The sequence below is a fragment of the Hypanus sabinus genome, chromosome 14 (assembly GCF_030144855.1).
Source record: "Hypanus sabinus isolate sHypSab1 chromosome 14, sHypSab1.hap1, whole genome shotgun sequence".
In the NCBI taxonomy this organism is placed as follows: domain Eukaryota; kingdom Metazoa; phylum Chordata; class Chondrichthyes; order Myliobatiformes; family Dasyatidae; genus Hypanus; species Hypanus sabinus.
The window spans coordinates 20,187,192-20,205,760 of NC_082719.1; the positions used below are offsets into that span (position 1 = coordinate 20,187,192).

The 18,569-nt window shown below is 45.7% G+C and overlaps 1 protein-coding gene across 3 annotated transcripts in view; it reads left to right on the forward strand.

Annotated features, from left to right (window-relative positions):
- LOC132404584 (septin-11) overlaps positions 1 to 18,569 on the forward strand; it is a 99,475-nt gene that overhangs the window by 36,294 nt on the left and 44,612 nt on the right. For all 3 annotated transcript variants that reach the window (XM_059988843.1, XM_059988844.1, XM_059988845.1), the window contains exon 2: positions 2,253 to 2,373. In XM_059988843.1, the coding sequence (XP_059844826.1) occupies positions 2,253 to 2,373 (121 nt within the window). The remainder of the gene's footprint in view (positions 1 to 2,252; positions 2,374 to 18,569) is intronic.

Consider the following 18,569-nt stretch of genomic DNA (forward strand, 5'->3'; position numbering starts at 1 on the left):
CTGACTTCCCTTTCCTGATGCCCACTGTCAGTTCCTCCTTCTTGCTGACATTGAGTGTGGGACTGTTGCAACACCACCCACAGCCTATCTGTTTCACTCCTGTATGTCGTCTTGTTGCTGTCACCAATGCTACTACTGTTGGCAGAATCTCAGAATTCACAGAAGGTGTTTGAGCTTTATGAGCACTTGTTTGCTTGTATGTCCTTTTTAAATTTGTGAAGGGAACATTGAGGAACTGTCACGAACTCTCATAGCTGCCAATGATCCTGTGATTTTGGTCTCTGAAGGCCGGCATACGTTCATCCTGCAGGAAAAGCATCCAGCCTAGATGAGGTACTTGGCCAAGTACTAAAGCTCTGTGCTGATCGACTGGCTGGAGTGTTCACTAAGATCTTTAATTTCTCACAGGCACCCACCTGTGTCAAGCAAGCTTTATTTGTACCAGTGCCTAAGAGTGTGACCTGCCTCAATGACTTTCAGTAGCTTTTGCTTCCATAGTGATGAAGTGTTTTGAGAGGTTGGTGATGAAACTTACCAAATCCTGCAAGGCTGTGTGCTTAGCCCCCTGTTCTACTTGCTTTACACTTATGACTGTGTAGCTAAGCACAGCTTCAATGCCATATTTAAGTTTGCTGATAACACCACTGTCGTAGGCTGAATCAAAGGTGGTGATGAATCAGCATATAGGAAGGAGATTAAAAATCTGGCTGAGTGGTGCCATAACAACAGCCTCTTGCTCAATGTCAGCGAGGCCATTGGCTTCAGGAGGCGGAAACTACAGTCCATGAGCCAGTCCTCATCAGCAGGCGCGGTTCAGCTACTTTAAAATCCTGTGTTGTTATTTCGGAGTACGTTTTACGTGCTGGACCCGGAAGTGCAATTGCAAAGAAAATGTCTCAGTGCCTCTACTTCCTTAAGATTCAGCATGACATCTACAACTTCCACAAACTTTTATAGATGTGTAGTGGAGAGTATACTGACTGGCTGCATCACAGGCTGGTATGGAAGCACCAATGCCCTTGAGTAGAAAATCTTACAAAATGTAATGGATACAGCCCAAACCATCACACGTAAAGCATGTCTATGTGGAATGTTATCACAGGAAAGCAGTATCCATCATCAGGGACCCCACTACCCAGGTCTTCCTCGCTTTGTGCTGCTGCCATCAAGGAGGTGATACAGGAGCCTCCGGACCCAGGCTCGTGAACAGTTATTACTTCTAAACCACGAAGCCCTTGAACTAAAGAGGATAACTTCATTCAACTTCACTTGCACGGTCATTGCAATATTCCCACAAACTGGACTCGCTTTCAAAGACTTTCGTGTTCTCTGTTGTTTATTTATTTATATTGGTTTTTTTTGTATTTGCAGAGTCTTTTGCACACTGGCTCAATGCCCAGTTGGTGCAGTCTTTCACTGATTTTGTTATTTTGTAATGGACTTACTGAGTATGCCTGCAAGAAAACAAATCTCACGGTTGTATATGGTGTTATTTATGTACTTTGTTCAAAGTAAATTGTCATTTACTTGGCTCATGAATGGATGCATTGGGAGGGAGAAAACTCATGGCCAATGTTGCAAAAATTTAGCCGTTTCATTTTTCCAAAATGAATGTTTTTCCACTTGTGGCTCTTGCACAGTAGGCATTTCACATTCCTTTGCCCAAGCCCATGAACAAAAAAATGAAGGCCTCTTTCAAGACTGAAAAAGATGTGAGTTTTGTTAGATGTAGACTGTAATTCTTATGGCTGGGAAATGTAATTGAGGTAAAGATGAACTATGATTTAACTAACTGACCAAGAAAACAGCAGGAACTGAATGGGCGTTAGGTTGCCCATAATCTGTGTTTGAAGGGGGCCACATTGATGGAAGTCATTGATAGAACCTTTTGCAAATTTATTGTATCTGTGCATTGAGGATTGAAATGCTTGCTTGACTCTTGTAGAGTTTGACACATCGGTGTGTTCAGTGCATTTACATGCTGATTTTTTAAAAAATAATTTGCAGCAGTGGATGGATATTTTGAACCACATTTTAGATATGTATATCATTGTATAAATTGATGCTTTACTGTATGGCCACATTGACCTTTGAGGCACTTAATCGTGCTTTCTTAGGGTACACACCACATCTGCAGTAGCTGAAGTATGTTGTTTTTGCCTTTAGGGTGGTAAATGACCCAAAGAGCTTGTGCAACTGACTAATGACTAATGAGGCATTGTTACTAAAATTCTTGACTTTTTTTTTTGCAGTCTCAGGGCGAAGACTTGCGAAACTTGAATCTTGCTGGTCATGTGGGATTTGATAGCCTTCCAGATCAGCTGGTCAACAAGTCAACAACTCAAGGGTTCTGTTTCAATATCCTTTGTGTAGGTGAGTAACATTTTGCAGAGAGAGAGAGAGAGAACTTCATTTTGTGAGCTTTTTGTGTTATGCAGTTATCATTAACCGTATAATTTTTTTGGTGTTTAAAAGAAGAATGTACAGAGGTGTTGCACCTGAAGAAGGCTTAGACCAGTATTTTAGATGGCAGGTTTCCTGATGTAGCTTAAAATTTGGTTGATGATTTGTTGTGGAGATTGGAAGCTGAACAAGGATTTAGAAGGGAATAAGCAAAGCTGGAAGTGGAAAACTGAAAGTAGAACTTTGAAAAATAATGAAAACAAAGATTGAAAGCTACGCAAGGGTTTTATTTGTGTTGCTTGCTACTATACCTTAATGCAAGGAGTATAATGAATAATGTAAAAGAACTTTTTGAGTTGGACAGATGGAGAGATATTTTAACTTTAATTGAGACATGGATTGTGGAAGGACAAGAATGGTATCCTAATTGTGACATGATTTTCAGGTAAGATGGAGGAGGAAATGAAATGAGAGGGGGTGCAACAATATTCATTAAAGAAACAAAATGTGTGAAGGAACAAAATGTTAGGGTCCTCCAATGACCCCATTAGGAGTGTAATATAGACATTTATGCAGTCTGCAGCAATGGAAGAACAAATGTATTGGCAAACCTGTGACAAGTGATTTTTGAAAAACAGGCACCAAATATTAACTAGGAATCAGTCTCTATAAAAAGGTTAAAGCACACAGAATTCTTTAGCTGCAGACAGGAGAACTTTCATTAACCAGTATATATGTAGAAAGCCCAATAAGTGGTGTTCCAGTCATTTTAGGGAATGGATCTGGGCAACTTGAAGGAGATCATTTTGTGGTGGAGATCATAATTCAGTTAGACGATATGGAGAAAGATGCATGAAATAGGGGAAAGGGTCGTATATTGTGGTAAGGCCAACTTCCTTTGCTGGGAAGAACTATCTGGACATCTAAGCAGTCTTCAAAAATATCTAGAATTGACTGCTTGAAAGTAAAATCTGTGTTAGAACAGCCCCTGGACACCAAAATAGATGAAGAGTAAGAAGGATAAAAAGAGAGGCTTTGTACAGGTGAAAGTTTAGAAAAATAGAGTTTATGGGGAAAATCTGAAGTTAAATTAGGGAAGCAAATATGGGCATTTAAAAAAGTGGTAATTGAAAGAAATCCAAAGGTTTTTCTATTAATAAGTAAGAGAATGATGTAGGATCACAACCGAAGCATGACAATCCCTTTGCCTCTTTGGTGCTGATGACTCACTGAGTTCCTCTAGCAATTTTAGTCGGTATCAGCAGAGTTCTGTGTCTTGAAGAGGGTTGTTTTTGACAAGCTGGGCCAAGCAATGGCTGCTCAAATTGTTGAAATCAGATGTTGTTAGTCACAAGGTATTTATAAATCAATGTTCCTAAAAGATAGCATTATTGAATATGCAGCAGTCATGGTGCTGCACAGAAGTGACATTCTCCATAAAAAGGCATGAATGTTGAAGCTTCATCTGTAAAAGGCTGCATGGTCTGTAACTACTCTGTACAAGTCACATTACTGAAATGTTCATGTGTGCTTCAATAATGAACCAAGAGATGAAAAGATGGGAGTAGACCAACGGGGATAGTTTAAGATAATTACTAATCTGATTATGAGAAGCAGAGGACAGCACAGTGGCTAGCATAGCGTTTTACATTTCCAGTGACCTGCGCTCAATTCCCCTCACTGCCTGGAAGGAGTTTGTACGTTCTCCCCGTGAGCGCATTGGTTTCCGCTGGGTGCTCTGGTTTCCTCTCACAGTCCAAAGGCATACTAGATGTTAGATTAATTGGTCATTGTAAATTATCCCGTGATTAGGCTAGGATTAAATCGGGGGATTGCTGGGTGGTGCAGCTCAGGGCCAGAAGGACCTACTCCGTGCTGTATCTCAATAAACAAAAAAAAATTATAAAAACCTCTAAGCACAGGTTGAATGTCTGCATGTTCTTTTTTTTTACCCCCACAGTGTACTGTTGGCCATGATTGAGCCTCACCACTGCAATATCTTGTTTACTTCTCCAACTCTAAAGTGCACTTCTTAAAAAAATAAATTAAGCTTGCACCATGTGTATTCCTCTTAGCTGGACTGATTATGAGGTTTTTGACTTGTGAATCTTTCTGATTTTGTTGTACATAGCAAATCCCTTTTGATTGGAACAAAGTAAAAGTACTTTTGGAGAGATTCCAAACATGACCCAGGTATCAAATGCTGAGGGACAGGCTTGCTCCAAGAGGCTCAATGCTGCTTTTATTCATATCATTTTACTGAAGCGGTCTGCGAACTGTGGTAATGTATGATTTGAGTGGACAGCCGCTTTGCCTTTTTGCTGCTGAACTGAAACCTTGTAAACTCTCAGTTCATTAGCATTAATTTCTGTACATGTAAGTCAGCTCAGTTGGCAGTGAGTCATGCAAATGTGGAATTCTGCTTGTCCCTACGATTCCTTTAGTAACAAAGTACATTCAATATTGATCCATCACGCAGATATTGATTCAAGAAACAGAGTTTGGGCCCCATTAGGAAGTGAGCAGGAGGTTTATGTGATGCAGCAAAGCTACAATAATTGAACACATCACTGTTGCCCTAGATATAACATTGGATGAGGTCTATCTGGTTAGGTGAATATTTTTTGAGGAGGAATATGGAGTTTTGTGGGAGTACTAAAGAATATTTATTTCCCCCACCCAATATCTGCTGTGAATGACTGCTCAATGACATCAAATCAGAATCACTCACTGGCATACGTCATGAAATTTGTTAACCTTGCAGCAGCATTACAGTGCCATCCATGATAAAAAAAAAAATCTGAATTACAGTGTCTGTATGTATGTGTATACGTGTGTGTGTATATATATAAAATATATAGTTAATAGTGCAAAAATAGACAAAAAGTAATGAAGTAGTGTTCATGGGTTCAATGTCCATTCAGAAATCGGATGGCAGAGGGGAAGAAGCTGTTCCTGAATCACCTAGTGTGTGCCTTCAGGCTGCAGTACCTCCTTCCTGATGGTAGCAATGAGAACAAGGCATGACCTGGGTGATAGGAGTCTGACGCTGCCCTTTTGAGGCACTTCTTGAAAATGTCCTGGATGCTACAGAGGCTAGAGCCAACGATGGGGCTAAGTTTACAATCCTCTGCAGTTTACTTCAATCCTGTGCTGTAGCCCCTGCCCATACTTGACAGGGATCCAGCTGGTTCGAATGCTCTCCACGTTATATCTGTAAAAATTTGAGTGTTTTTGGTGACATGCCAAATCATCTCGAACTCCTAATGAGATATTTTTCTCTTTATTGAACTTCTGGTGTGCATATAGCCACTTCTGTGAAAAAATTGTTTACACCATTTTTTTAAAAAAAGGCTTAACAGCAGAGTCTTATTCAAAATTCATAGAGCATTCAAATTTAAAGCCAATATATTCATTGCGCCGCGCAGAATTTGGACCACCCAAAGTATGATTACAATTAAATAGCATAATTTTGGCATTGAATATCACGCTGATTTTACTTGTTTTTTGTGCAATCAAAATCAAATAGAATACAAATTAAAGCATTAATGCTATTCTAGATGTGGTTTCATTTTGTTCATGTAAAGGAAATGCAATTTCATTTTTAATAACGTCCATGGGAAGATTGGGGGTTCTGTGTCTTTTGGATGATTATTTCAGTGCGTTGGTAGCACAGTGAATGTTGACTATTACATTACATTATAGTACCTCCCCACTGCATTCAGTTTATTCCTCATCATGAATGCAGCAGTGAATGGAAAAACAGCCTGAAGCTAGCCTCATGACTTAGGCTGTTTGTCAAGCAGCTTTAAATTTGGCGTATAAATTGTTGATTGGTATTTACAGTGCTGCGTTCATGTATTAAGACAAACTCCAGTGTAAACCTACAAGTGAAAGGAAGTGATTATGAAACTCTTGTTTAACAGGAAATTTAAAAAAAAATCCCTTAACCTAGAAAACCTGCTCCTGCATCATCTGTTAGATCTATCCAATGCCTTATAAACCCTCAGTATTACTTCCTTGCTTTTGTATTCTAGTCCTCTCAAAATGAATGCAAACACTGTATTTGCTTCCTTACTACAGACTCGACCTGAACAGAAACCTTTAGAGAATTCTGCATAACGACTTTCAGGTCCCTTTGCACCTGATATTTTTTCTCTCTCCATTTGGAAAGTAGTCCACGCCTTTATCTTTGACCAAAGTTCATGACAATGCACTGCCCTGAACTTGTATTCCAACTGCCACCTCTTCAAACTTCTGATTAAGATGGTGCTATCAAATGTGTTAACAACAGCTTTCTGGTAGTCAAGAAGCTGAAAAATCTGACTTAAAACATGACTAAAAATATCTTTTCTGAGGTAAATTGTGTTAAATTATTGCCACAAAGTGAAGGGGTAATGGATGGTGAGGTAAGTTCAGGGGATGAGCCGAGATGGTGTGTTGCGGAAGCATTATAATGGAGTTCCAATGCTTGTACGACTGGCCTGGGTGCGAGGTGGATCGCTCTGGGTGCCAAAAGAAGTCCTGGCCTGGGCAGAGGAGATTTGGTGCCCGTACGACTGGCCTGGGTGTGAGGTTGGATCACTCTGGGTGCCAAGCTGATTCGAAGAGCTTGAGAGCAGCCTGGGGCTGGGCGATGAAATCTGGGCCCGGAGCTAGTTGTTAGGCAGCATGGTCTATGCCCGGAGCCTTTCGCTGTAGCTGGGTTCTAAGGCGAAGTATGATACACTGTTTAGACAATTTAAGTGCTAGCCCATATCAGAGATGAGAGCAGATTTCGCACATCCTCCGCGGTCTTCACTGCTTTCTCCAAGTGTCAGAGCTTTTCGCTGTTCCGTTGTTTGATCAATTGACACGCCGGCTCAGGTAGACTGAAAATACAGTGTCAGTCAGGACAAAAGCCAATTTTGCTCATTCTCCGCAATGGTGATCTCCATGGCACTGAGGCTGCTGTGCTCTGTGCTGCTAACAGATGAGCAAGGCTTTGGGTCTGCTCTGGGCTGCTCCAGGGTTTGGATCTGAGGACTCCATGTGGTTCAGCATGTTGTTTGCTTCAGTTGTTTGCATGATGTGAGTTTTGGTGCATCGAGTGTTGGTCTTTTTATTTTTGTTCTTTTTCTTGGGTTTTTTTAGGCTAGCTGTGAGAAAACAAATATCTAGATTGTATAATTTATACATCCTTTTGATAATTGTTATTGAAACTAAGTTCTTCTGCAGACACCCTGCTTTCAGCCCTTCAACTTTCTTCGTAATGTTCCCAAACTTGACCACAAAGCCATCAATTCCTTTATCCAAATCATTGATATATAACGGGAAAGAAAGTGGTCCCAGCATCAGCCCCTGTGGAACACCGCTAGGAAAGGCCATCTTTTTCTGACTCTTTGCTTACTGCTAATCAGCGCATGTTCTAGTCATGCTATTATCTTTCCTGTCAAGCAGCCTCATGTGGCACCTTGTCAAAGGTTTTCTGGAAATCCAAATGAACAACATCCACTGACAACTTTGTCCATCCTGCCTGTTATTTCCTCAAAGAATTCCAACAGATCTGTTAGACAAGATTTCTCCTTTAGGGAACCATGCAGACTTTGGCCAATTTTGTCATGTTCCTTCAAGTAAAAAAACCAGAGGACGTGGGTTAAGGGTGAAGAGGGAAAAGTTTAAAGGGAACATTGGGTGGGGGGGCTTCTTCACACAGAGTGGTGGGAGTGTGGAATGAGCTGCCAGATGAAGTGGTAAATGCGGGCTCACTTTTAACATTTAAGAAAAACTTGGATAGGTACATGGATGAGAGGTGTATGGAGGATGTGATCCAAGTGCAGGTCAGTGGGGCTAGGCAGAAAAATGGTTCGACACAGCCAAGGAGGGCCAAAAGGCCTGTTTCTGTACTGTAATGTTCTATGGTTCTGCCGCAAAACCTATTCCTTAATAATAGACTCTAACTTTCTAACCACTGAAGTCAGGCTAACGGGCCTGTAATTTCCTTTCTTCTGCCTTCCTCCCTTTAAAGAGTGGAGTGACATTTGTAATTGTTCTGCCCTCTAGAACCATTCCAGAATCTAGTGATTCTTGAAAGATTATTACTAATGCTTACAATATAGTGTTTTCAACCACCTCTTTCAGAACCCTGGGGTGTGCACCATCTGGTCTAGGTTACTTAACTATCTTCAGACTCTCAGCTTCCTAAGCACCTTCTCCTCAGTAATAACAATTGTATTTACTTCTAGACGTACAAAAAGCTGGATGAACTCAGCAGGTCAGGCAGCATCTGTTGAAAGAAGGAGTCAACGTTTCGGGTCGAGACCCTTTGTCAGGGCTAAAGAAGGAGGGGGCAGGGGCCCTAAAAAGAAGGTGGGGGGAGGGTGGAAAACCAATCAGAGGAAAGATCAAGGGGTGGGGGAGGGGAAGCAGGGAGGGGATAGGCAGGAGAGGTGAAGAAGGAATCTAAGGGGAAAGCACAATGGGTAGTAGAAGAAGACAGAGTCATGAGAGGTGATAGGCAACTAGAAGAGGAGACAGAATGAAGGTGGAATGAGGGAAGGGAGAGGGAGGGAATTACCGGAAGTTGGAGAATTCAATATTCATACCAAGGGGCTGGAGACTACCCAGATGGTATATGAGATGTTGTTCCTCCAACCGAAGTTTGGCCTCATCATGGCAGTAGAGGAGGCCATGTATGGACATATCCGAATGGGAATGTGAAGGAGAGTTGAAGTGAGTGCCAGCCAGGAGATCCTGTCTGTTGTGGTGGACATAGTGTAGGTGCTCGACGAAGCGGTCCCCCAATCTGCGTCGGGTCTCGCCGATGTAGACGAGGCCCCACCGGGAGCACCGGATGCAATAGATTACCCCAACAAACTCACAAGTGAAGTGTTGCCTCACCTGGAAGGACTGTTTGGGACCCTGAATGGTGGTAAGAGAGGAGGTGTAGGGACAGGTGTAGCACTTACGCTTGCAGGGTAAGTGCCAGGTGGGAGATATGTGGGGAGGGACGTGTGGACCAGGCAGTTGCGGAGGGAACGATCCCTACGAAAAGTAGAGAGGGAAAGATGTCCTTAATGGTGGGGTCCTATTGAAGGTGGTGGAAGTTGTGGAGGATAATATGCCGGATCTGGAGGCTGGTGGGGTGGTAGGTGAGGACAAGGGGAACACAGTCCCTGTTGTGGTGACGGGAGGATGGGGTGAGGGCTGAAGTGCGGGAAATGGAGGAGATGCGGGTGAGGGCATCATTGATGACGGCAGAAGGGAAACCACAATTCTTAAAGAAAGAGGACATTTGGGATGTCCTGGAAAGCCTCATCCTTGGAGCAGATGTGGCAGAGATGTAGAAACTGGGAATAGGAAATAGAATTTTTGCATTTGGCAGGGTGGGAAGAGGTATAATCAAGGTAGTTATGGGAGTCAGTGGGTTTATAGAAGATGTCAGTGGACAGTCTATCTCCAGAGATAGAGATCGAGAAAGGGAAGAGAAGTGTCCAAGATGGACCAAGTGAATTTGAGGGCTGGGTGAAAGTTAGAGGCAAAGTTGATGAAATTGACGAGCCCCCTCCTTCTTTAGTCCTGACGAAGGGTCTTGACCCGAAACGTTGACTGCTTCTTTCAACAGATGCTGCCCGACCTGCTGAATTCATCCAGCTTTTTTGTATGTCTTGATTTGACCACAGCATCTGCAGTGTACTTTGTGTATTTACTTCTGCCCCCTGACACACTCATATTTCTGGCATTCTCCTTGTCCTCCATAAGAGAGGACTGATGAAAAATATTTATTAAGTTCATCTGTTGTTTCTTTGTTCCCTGTTACTACTGCACCAGTGTCATTTTCCAGTGGTCCGATATTCACCATAGTCTCTTTTATATATCTGAAAAGTCTTTTTTGGTATCCTCTTTAATATTATTGGCTAGCTTACCTTCATATTTCATCTTTTCCCCCTTTATGCCTTTTTTAATTGCCTTCTCTTGGTTTTTGAAGTTTCTCAGTCCTCTAACTTCTAATTAATTTTTGTTTTATTATATGCCATTTCATTTGCTTTCGTGCTGTCTTTGACTTTCCTTGTCAGCCATGGTTGCCGCTGCCTCCTTTTTAGAATGCTTCATCTTTAGGACGTGACTTTGCTGCGCCTCCAGATTGCTCCTAGACATTCCAGCCATTATTGTTTTGCCATATGATGCGGGTATATATTCTGCTGTTAAATAATCTGAAAGGATAAATATTGAGGGTATTGCTAATTGGCATAGAAGTAAGTTTTTAATCTTGTTAATTAAATTACATTTCTTTGCCTTTCAAACCATCAACATTTACATTGGTTCTTGATGGTTTGCATTGACGCTGTAAAGTCTATCTAAATTTAATTCTGTTTTCAACATCATTCAATCATCTAAGTTTACCTGGCTATTTGAATTAAAATAATCAAAATTGTGTCTGGTTAAATCTGTTTTGAAACCCAGATTACATTCAGATTCCGTCACTGGAAACAGCTACTTGAAGACAATACTTGATGCCCATGAACCTATTCCCAATATGAATGTATGAAATGAAAAATGGTGCTGGAAATGTTCAGCTGGCCAGTGAGTATAAAGAAGGAGAGTTAACATTTCAGGTTACTTCAGGTAGTTCAGGTTCCAGCTTCTGTGTTTGCTAGTATCTTTTAAATAAGATTGTGGAAGGATTGATGGTCTTGTTTCGCAAGTATTGAAGTGGGTTATGGTATGTTTCACCTGAAATATGTCTATCTCTGTCCTATTTACAGCATCTTGATCAATTTAAATCTTTGTGGTTGCAACATTTTTTAATATCAAAATTCACTTGGAATCCTGATCTCTTGATTCACAAATGTACTGCAGGAATTGCCTTGCAGATTTTTAAAGGACGTTAACCTAGCATGATGTATGATTTACAGAAATGGTGTTCTTCAAATTGCTGAAATCTTATACCACTATTGGGTTGCAAGTTTTGTATGAAGACAGTGGAAGCATTGTAATGTGCTGACGTGGGGATTGTTTCCGTGGGAGAAGTGCAGTCTTTATGAAAGGGCTATATCACTAAAGTTCAAGGGCCAATGAGTTCTGCCTTCCCTCTCATTTTGTTTTTGTAAAATGTTTACTATTTTTCTTATAAATAAATTCTGTGAATCATTGGGGAGACATAGTGTCAGTGAGAATAAAAAGAGAAATGCTTAAGTTTTCAACTAGTTTTGATTCAGATTTACTTATTATACGTTTGCATTAAAGCAACAGTGATGTATCGTTTGCATTAACAAGCAGCACATCCAAGAAGGTGCTGGGGCAGGGTGGCAGCCTGCAGGTGTTGCTACAGTGCTTGGCAAAACAACAGTACAACAACATAACACAACCAGCCAGCAACAGAACAGCAGCAGAACAAGCCCTTTCCCTCCCTCCCCACCCACCTCACCACCCACATGCATAACAGTCCTCAAATTCTCCAGGCCTCCTGTCACTAGCCTTTGGCCATCTGCTTTGACTTCTGAACATCTGATTGATCCCTGTTTTAGGTGATGACTGGAACCCGAACCTGAACTCAAACTCAAACGCTGACTCACTGGCCCTCGTGGCGGCTGGACCACTGGCCTGGGCCAGCGTGACATCCACAGATGCTCTTCGTCACCCATCCGCATGTGACAAAGGGCACATTAAGAACTGCAGCCCCTTTGTAAGAATTCATTGGGATTAGTTTGTGTATCAAACTTGGACTTCCTGTGAAGTGCAAAGTTTAATTTGAACTTTAGAAAGTTTGACACTAAAATTAATTGAAGGGGATTTTGAAGGTGGTAACACATTAACTTTTTAAGCAAATACTATCTTTTCAGACTAATTCTATTCTAACAAGAAAAATTAATTTTGAAATTGGTGATGAAATGATATAACAAAGAATTTCACAACATGATCATGAGGAAACTTGTCAAATAAATTTCAGCACAGGAAGATATTATTCTCCTCGTGGGCTAGTTGTTTACTGGATAAAGTCAAAAGTCCATTGTTCTTTGTTGTTACTCTAAATATGGGCTTGGAGATAATGATGTACTTATATAGGGTACCAAGCCCAAGTAGGGTAGTGCATTTTAATTTGGACTGCCTAACACCAAAAGGTTAAAGCCCCAGTGTAACAATGAGGTCACTCTTGAGAAGTTGTAATTCCTGTTTAATTATGGGTTTGTCCTTAGCACATGCTCGAACATTCCGTGCTCTATTCTCACTTGTACTTGGACATTATTGTTATTTCAAATTCTGTATTAAATGTACAGGGAGCTTTGAAACTCAAAAAAAAGACAAGTGAATTGATAAAATGCCTTTTTTCCGATAAGCTCCAAGCAGTTCAAGCAAGTGCTTTTACTGGTGAAGGCCCAGAGGTGCTGTTGTTAATCCTTGCAAACTGTACAAAGCTATTATGTAGAGACAGGAATTAGCTGCAAATTCAGATGTTCAAAATGTATATTTTGATAAAGTAGCAAATCTAAAGATGTATCTCCTTTAAATAAAATCTGCAAATATTTCCTTTCACTTTATCAGTTATATACTTCAAGTTGATCCATCTGACTGCTATCAAAAATGTAATAATCATTCATGGATACTGTTAAGAGGCTGGTAATGGCACACATTAACTCCAGCCTCTTGGATAACCTTGAGCCACTGCTATTCACTGACTGCTAAAACAGGTCTATAGCAGATGCCATCTCTATGGTCCTATGCTCATCTCTGGAACATCTGGACAGTAAAGACAGTTGTTCATTGGCTACAGCTTAGCCTTTAGCACTATAATTCCAAGCAGACATCACCAAATTCCAAGACCTGGAGTGAACACTTCCCTCTGCAACTGGATCCTTAACTTCCTGACCAACAAATTGAAATTAGTAAAGATAGGCAGTAACACCTTTGCCACTGGTGCTGCACACGGTTGTGTCCAAAGGCCCCTGCTCTAGTCTCACTTACTCTCATGACTTGCATGGCTAAATTCTTCTCTTAACTCCATTTACAAGTTTGCAGATGATACCACTGTAGTGGGCTGTATATCAAATAATGAGTTGGACTACAGGAAGGAGAGAGAAAGAACTTAGTAACATGGTGTTGTAGCGGTGTGCTACACGCAGCGCTAAAATTACGACACGGAGTCGGTAACTGCAGTCGAAGGAAAAAATTTATTCGAAAACTTCAGCCTCACTTTTAAGCCTCCCTCAACCGGCCCCCCATGGCACAGAGGCTCCAAAGCTCTGTGCTCGCAAACCCCCGTAGGCTATCTAATTGTGAGTCGGTTCGGATGCGCCAGGAAATGGGTCGCCATATAACCCCCCCCCCAGAACCGGCGATACACCCCCCAATGTCCACAGTCTGGGCCAGAACCTGCTTGGGAGGTCGGCCTCTGCGCCGAGGCGCCGGAAATTCGGCCGGTTGCGCCAGGTCCACATGGGCCGGTTTGAGGCGGTCCACCGTGAAAACCTCCTCTTTCCCCCCCAACGTCCAGCACGAACGTGGACCCATTGTTCCGGAGCACCATAAATGGCCCCTCATATGGCCGCTGCAGCGGCGGCCGATGCCCGCCCCTTCGTACAAACACAAACTTACAGTTCTGTAGGTCTTTGGGTACGCAGGTCAGGTGCCGCCCGTGCTGTGAAGTGGGTATGGGGGCCAGGTTACCGAGCTTCTCGCATAGTCTGCCCAGGACTGCTGCGGGTTCTTCCTCTTGCCCCCTTGGGGCTGGTAGGAACTCCCCGGGGACGACCAGGGGCGCGCCGTATACCAACTCGGCCAACGAGGCGTGCAGGTCGTCCTTGGGCGCCGTGCGGATGCCGAGTAGGACCCAGGGAAGCTCGTCTGCCCAGTTGGCTCCTTGCAGGTGGGCCATGAGGGCCGACTTCAGGTGACGGTGGAAACGCTCCACTAGCCCGTTCGACTGTGGGTGGTAGGCAGTTGTGTGGTGCAGCTGAGTCCCCAAAAGGCTGGCCATAGCTGACCACAGGCTGGAGGTGAACTGGGCACCTCTGTCGGAGGTAATGTGGGCTGGTACACCAAAGCGAGATATCCAGGTGGCGATCAGGGCTCGGGCGCAAGATTCGGAGGTGGTGTCGGTGAGCGGGACCGCCTCTGGCCATCTGGTGAACCGGTCCACGATAGTCAGGAGGTGCCGTGCTCCGCGCGACACTGGCAGGGGGCCCACGATATCCACATGAATGTGGTCGAAACGCCGGTGGGCGGGATGGAACTGCTGCGGTGGGGCTTTGGTGTGCCGCTGAACCTTGGCCGTCTGGCAGTGCATGCACGTTCTGGCCCATTCACTGACCTGGTTGCGGAGTCCGTGCCAAACGAACCTGCTGGAAACCATCCGGACAGTTGTCCGGATGGAGGGATGCGCCAAGTTATGAATGGAGTCGAAAACGCGGCACCGCCATGCTGTCGGGACGACTGGACGGGGCTGGCCGGTGGCGACGTCACAGAGTAGGGTCTTCTCACCTGGGCCTACGAGGAGGTCCTGGAGCTGCAAACCGGAGACTGCGGTTCTGTAACTCGGAATCTCCTCATCCGCCTGCTGCGCCTTTGCCAGTGCCTCAAAGTCTACCCCTTGGGAAAGCGCATGAACGGTAGGGCGAGAGAGCGCATCCGCCACGACATTGTCCTTACCCGAGACGTGCTGGACATCCGTCGTGTATTCAGAGATGTAGGACAGGTGGCGTTGCTGGCGGGACGACCAGGGGTCGGACGCTTTCGTAAGCGGTTTGTGGTCCGTGAACGCGGTGAAGGGCCGACCTTCTAGGAAGTACCTGAAATGCCGGATTGCCAGGTAGAGCGCCAACAGTTCCCGGTCGAAAGCACTGTACTTAAGCTCGGGTGGTCGCAGGTGTTTGCTGAAAAACGCCAGGGGTTGCCAGCGACCTGCGATGAGTTGCTCCAGCACCCCACCGACTGCCGTGTTTGATGCGTCCACTGTGAGGGCGGTAGGGGCGTCCATTCTGGGATGTACTAGCATTGCGCTGTCCGCCAAAGCTTCCTTCGTTTGAACGAAAGCGGCGGTGGACTCCTCGTCCCAGGTAATGTCCTTGCTCGGACTCGACATCAGGGCGAACAGGGGGCACATGATCCGGGCAGATGAAGGGAGGAAGCGGCGGTAGAAATTGACCATACCTACGAATTCCTGAAGGCCTTTGATCGTGGTGGGTCGGGGAAAGAGGCGGACTGCATCTACCTTAGCGGGCAGAGGGGTTGCCCCGTCTTTAGTAATCCTGTGGCCCAGGAAGTCAATGGTATCGAGTCCGAACTGGCATTTGGCGGGGTTGATGGTCAGACCGTACTCACTCAGTCGGGCGCAGAGTTGACGGAGGTGGGACAGATGCTCCTGACGACTGCTGCTGGCTATGAGGATGTCATCCAAATAGATGAACGCGATGTCCAGGTCCCATCCCACCGCGTCCATTAACCGCTGGAAAGTCTGTGCAGCATTCTTCAGGCCGAACGGCATGTGGAGGAACTCAAAAAGGCCGAAAGGGGTGATGAGAGCCGTTTTGGGGACGTCGTCAGGATGCATCGGGATTTGATGGTACCCTCGGACGAGATCTACCTTGGAGAAGATCCGTGCGCCGTGCAGGTTTGCTGCAAAGTCCTGAATGTGCGGCACAGGGTAGCGGTCCGGTGTGGTAGCCTCGTTCAGCCTGCGGTAGTCGCCGCACGGTCTCCAGCCCCCCGTCGCTTTAGGCACCATGTGCAGGGGGGAGGCCCATGGGCTGTTGGACCGCCGAATGATCCCCAATTCCTCCATCCTCTGGAACTCCTCCTTCGCCAGTCGGAGCTTGTCCGGGGGAAGCCGCCGAGCGCGGGCGTGGAGGGGTGGTCCCTGGGTCGGGATATGGTGCTGTACGCCGTGCCTGGGCATGGCCGCTGTGAACTGCGGTGCCAGAACCGATGGGAACTCCGCCAGGACCCTGGTGAAGTCGTTGTCGGACAGCGTGATGGAGCCGAGGTGAGGGGCTGGCAACTGGGCTGCACCCAGGGAGAACGTCTGAAAGGTCTCGGCGTGTACCAGTCTCTTCCTGGGCAGGTCGACCAGTAGGCTGTGAGCCCGCAAAAAATCCGCACCCAGAAGCGGTTGGGCTACGGCGGCCAGTGTAAAGTCCCACGTGAACTGCCTGGAGCCGAACTGTAGCTGCACCTGACGGGTGCCATTGGTCCTTACTGTGCTGCCATTCACGGCCCTCAGGGGGGGACCCGGTGCCCTGCTGCGGGTGTCGTAACTCGTCGGAGGTAAAACGCTGATCTCAGCCCCAGTATCGACCAAAAACCGGCGTCCCGACCTTCTATCCCACACATACAGGAGGCTATCCCGATGGCCAGCCGCCGTAGCCATCAGCAGCGGCTGGCCCTGGCGTTTCCCGGGAACTTGCAGGGCGGGCGACAACGGCGGGCTTCTGCGCCCCACCCCTGGTGGTAGAAGCACCAGTGTTCATTGGGCCGGGGGTTGGCGGGCTCTGCGGCCGGGCCTGGACTGGTTTGCTGCCGGGAGCGTGGCTGGGAGATCTGTGCGATGGATGCCCCGCTCACCTTTTTGGCGTTCCACAGCAAGTCCGCCCGGGCTGCCACCTTCCGGGGGTCACTGAAATCCGCGTCGGATAGCAGCAGGCGTATGTCCTCGGGCAGCTGCTCCAGGAATGCCTGCTCAAACATGAGGCATGTGTGTCCGTCGGCCAGAGACAACATCTCATTCATTAAAGCCGATGGAGGTCTGTCACCCAAGCCATCCAGGTGCAGTAAACGGGCAGCCCGCTCGCGCCGTGAGAGTCCGAAAGTCCTGAGGAGCAGGGCTTTGAATTCCGTGTACTTGCCGTCTGCCGGGGGCGACTGTACGAACTCCGCGACCTGGGCCGCTGTGTCCTGGTCGAGGGAGCTCACCACGTAGTAGTAGCGGGTGTCTTCTGAGGTGATCTGGCGAACGTGGAATTGGGCTTCGGCTTGCTGGAACCATAGGTCCGGGCGCTGTGTCCAGAAACCCGGCAGTTTCAACGAAACCGCATGAACAGAGGCGGCGTCGGTCATTTCTGGTCCAAAAATCGTTTGGACCGTCGGGGTCACCAATTGTAGCGGTGTGCTACACGCAGCGCTAAAATTACGACACGGAGTCGGTAACTGCTGTCGAAGGAAAAACTTTATTCGAAAACTTCAGCCTCACTTTTAAGCCTCCCTCAACCAGCCCCCCATGGCGCAGAGGCTCCAAAGCTCTGTGCTCGCAAACCCCCGTAGGCTATCTAATTGTGAGTCGGTTCGGATGCGCCAGGAAATGGGTCGCCACAGTGTCATCTTTTCCCTCAATGTCAGTAAAAAGAAAAGGAGCTGGTCTCTGTCTTCAGGAAGGAGGGTGGTGCATCTACTCCTGTCTACATCAATAGTTCTGAGGTTGAGAGCTTCAAGTTCCTAGAAGTGAACATCACCAACAGCCTGTTCTGGTCCAACCACAAGGACACCATGGTCAAGAAAGCTTGGCAGTGTCTCCACTGCCTGAGGAGGCTAAAATAATTGGGCATTATCACCACTGAACCCTTACCAATTTTTATTGATGCAGTATGGAAGGCATCCAATCCAGATGCATCACAGCTTAGCATGGTAACTGTGACTGCAAGAAACTGCAGAGTGTTGTGGATGCAGCTCATCACTTCATAGAAACAAGTCTCCCTTTGTGGACTCTGTACTACTTCTTGCTGCTCAGTTACACAGCCAGTACAATCAAAGATCCCACCCACCCTGGACATTCTTCTCCCCTCTCCCACCAGGGAGAAGAAGATACAAAAGCCTAAAAGCATGTACTCCCAGTTAAGGGCAGCTTCTAACCGCCGTTATAAGACTGTTGAATACATCTCTAGTACAATAAAGGGAACTCCTGACCTCTCCTACCTCATAATGATCTTGCATCTATTGTTGCCCTGCACTGCACTTTCTCTGTACCTGTTGCACTTTATTCTGCTTTCTATAATTCTTTTGCTTGAATACACTATGATTTGATCTGTATGAACAGTATGCAAAGCAAGCTTTTCACTGTACCTTGCTATGTGACAATATTCAAATGGTGGGATTCCTATTTAGTGGTCGTGTGTGCTGACTTGTATGCTTAGTTAAACAGTTGTGGGCTGATGCCTACTGTTGGTAGCGCAGAAATACAAGCCTGTATGAAGTTCAGGTGC